The sequence below is a fragment of the Pteropus alecto genome, unplaced genomic scaffold (genome assembly GCF_000325575.1).
Source record: "Pteropus alecto unplaced genomic scaffold, ASM32557v1 C18509157, whole genome shotgun sequence".
In the NCBI taxonomy this organism is placed as follows: domain Eukaryota; kingdom Metazoa; phylum Chordata; class Mammalia; order Chiroptera; family Pteropodidae; genus Pteropus; species Pteropus alecto.
Window position 1 is genome coordinate 1 of NW_006493095.1, and position 1343 is coordinate 1343.

At 47.5% G+C, this 1343-nt stretch overlaps 1 protein-coding gene across 1 annotated transcript; it reads left to right on the plus strand.

Moving 5' to 3' along the window:
* Positions 1-3: 3 nt before the first annotated feature.
* LOC102880217 (glutathione S-transferase theta-2-like) lies at positions 4-636 on the plus strand (the record flags this gene model as incomplete). Its single annotated transcript, XM_006925278.2, has 2 exons — positions 4-105; positions 411-636. Coding segments are annotated over 2 exons (312 nt in total), but the record flags the coding sequence as incomplete, so codon positions are not given.
* Between the last annotated feature and the right edge of the window lie 707 nt (positions 637-1343).

Here is a 1343-nt window from a genome sequence, read left to right on the forward strand (position 1 = left end):
AGGGCACTGCAGCAACTGGAAGACAAGTTCCTGAGGGACAAGCCCTTCCTCACCAGCCAGCAGGTGACACTGGCTGACCTCATGGCACTGGAGGAGCTAATACAGGTGAGAGCTTGACCAGTAGAGCAGCATTTGTAGGCAGCACCTCTCTTATTGCTACCCCCGTTAGGCAGACAGAAACACTGAGTTTGCCCAGTATCACAGAGCAAGTTTCTAGCAAGTTTCATGCTGGAGCCCTGACCTGCTTCCCTCCTGGGTGGGATTTCATCGTGGTGCTCTTGGGCCCTGCGGCTGGCCGCACAGCCCTGGGCCTCATATGGAGCTTGGGGAAGGGACCTGACACCTGTTGCCAGTGTTCCTGGCATTGGGATTGCCGTATTAGCATAACTTTCCAATCTTTGTCCCTGCAGCTTGTGGCTGTTGACCATGACCCGTTTGAGAGACGGCCGCAACTGGCTGCATGGCGTGAGCGAGTGGAAGCTTTCCTGGGTACTGATCTGTGCCAGGAGGCCCATGGTGTGGTCTTGAACATCCTAGAACGGGCAGCCAACAAAATGCTCCCAGATCCTCCCCAAGACATGCAACTGAGTATGCTCTGGCGTATTTCCCTCATCCCCTGAGGGGTCTGGGATGAGGTCGATGATGGTCAGAAGATTTAGCAATAAAGATTCATTGTGTTTCTTGTCTCTTTTCATCTTTTTTATCCTGTTTCAATCTCTTGTCTCTGACTCCAGGTGGAGCTCTGCCCAAGCACGGCACCCAATGTCCTTGGCAGTGCTTCTCCTCAGGTGTTGCAGATGTAATCAGCAGATGACTAAAGAGCTCCTAAAATTCAATAACAGGAAGAAAAATAAACCAGCTCAAAATGAGCAAATTTCATTGGTCTTTTAAATATAATGAAGATTCCGAATGCTTTGATAAGGAATCAAGAATTATTGCTTTTATTACATCGTTGTATTATAGTGTTGAGTAAAAGTATGTCCCAATAACCTTCATCTTTGTTAACCAAAGTAACCTGTGCTGGCAGGGTCTATGGTATCAGTGGTTCGGTTTGTTCTTCCAGCCCATCAGAAACATCGCTCCCCTTCTCTTTCTAGTTCACCAGCAGTGAAAAGAATCTTATTTCAGTTATCTCTAAAACCACAAAGACGCTGTATTCTTTACCTGAAAACATTAGTACAGGTACCTATTAAATTGCTTCTGTGCACCAATTCCAATGCATGTATGTTGGCGGGGAGTTAGGTTTTCCCCATGACACCAAGCAACTGTGCCCTGCTGGTATCTGAGAATTCGACTTGTTATGGCGCCAACGATTCTGAGACCCACGCAGCCAATTGAGATTA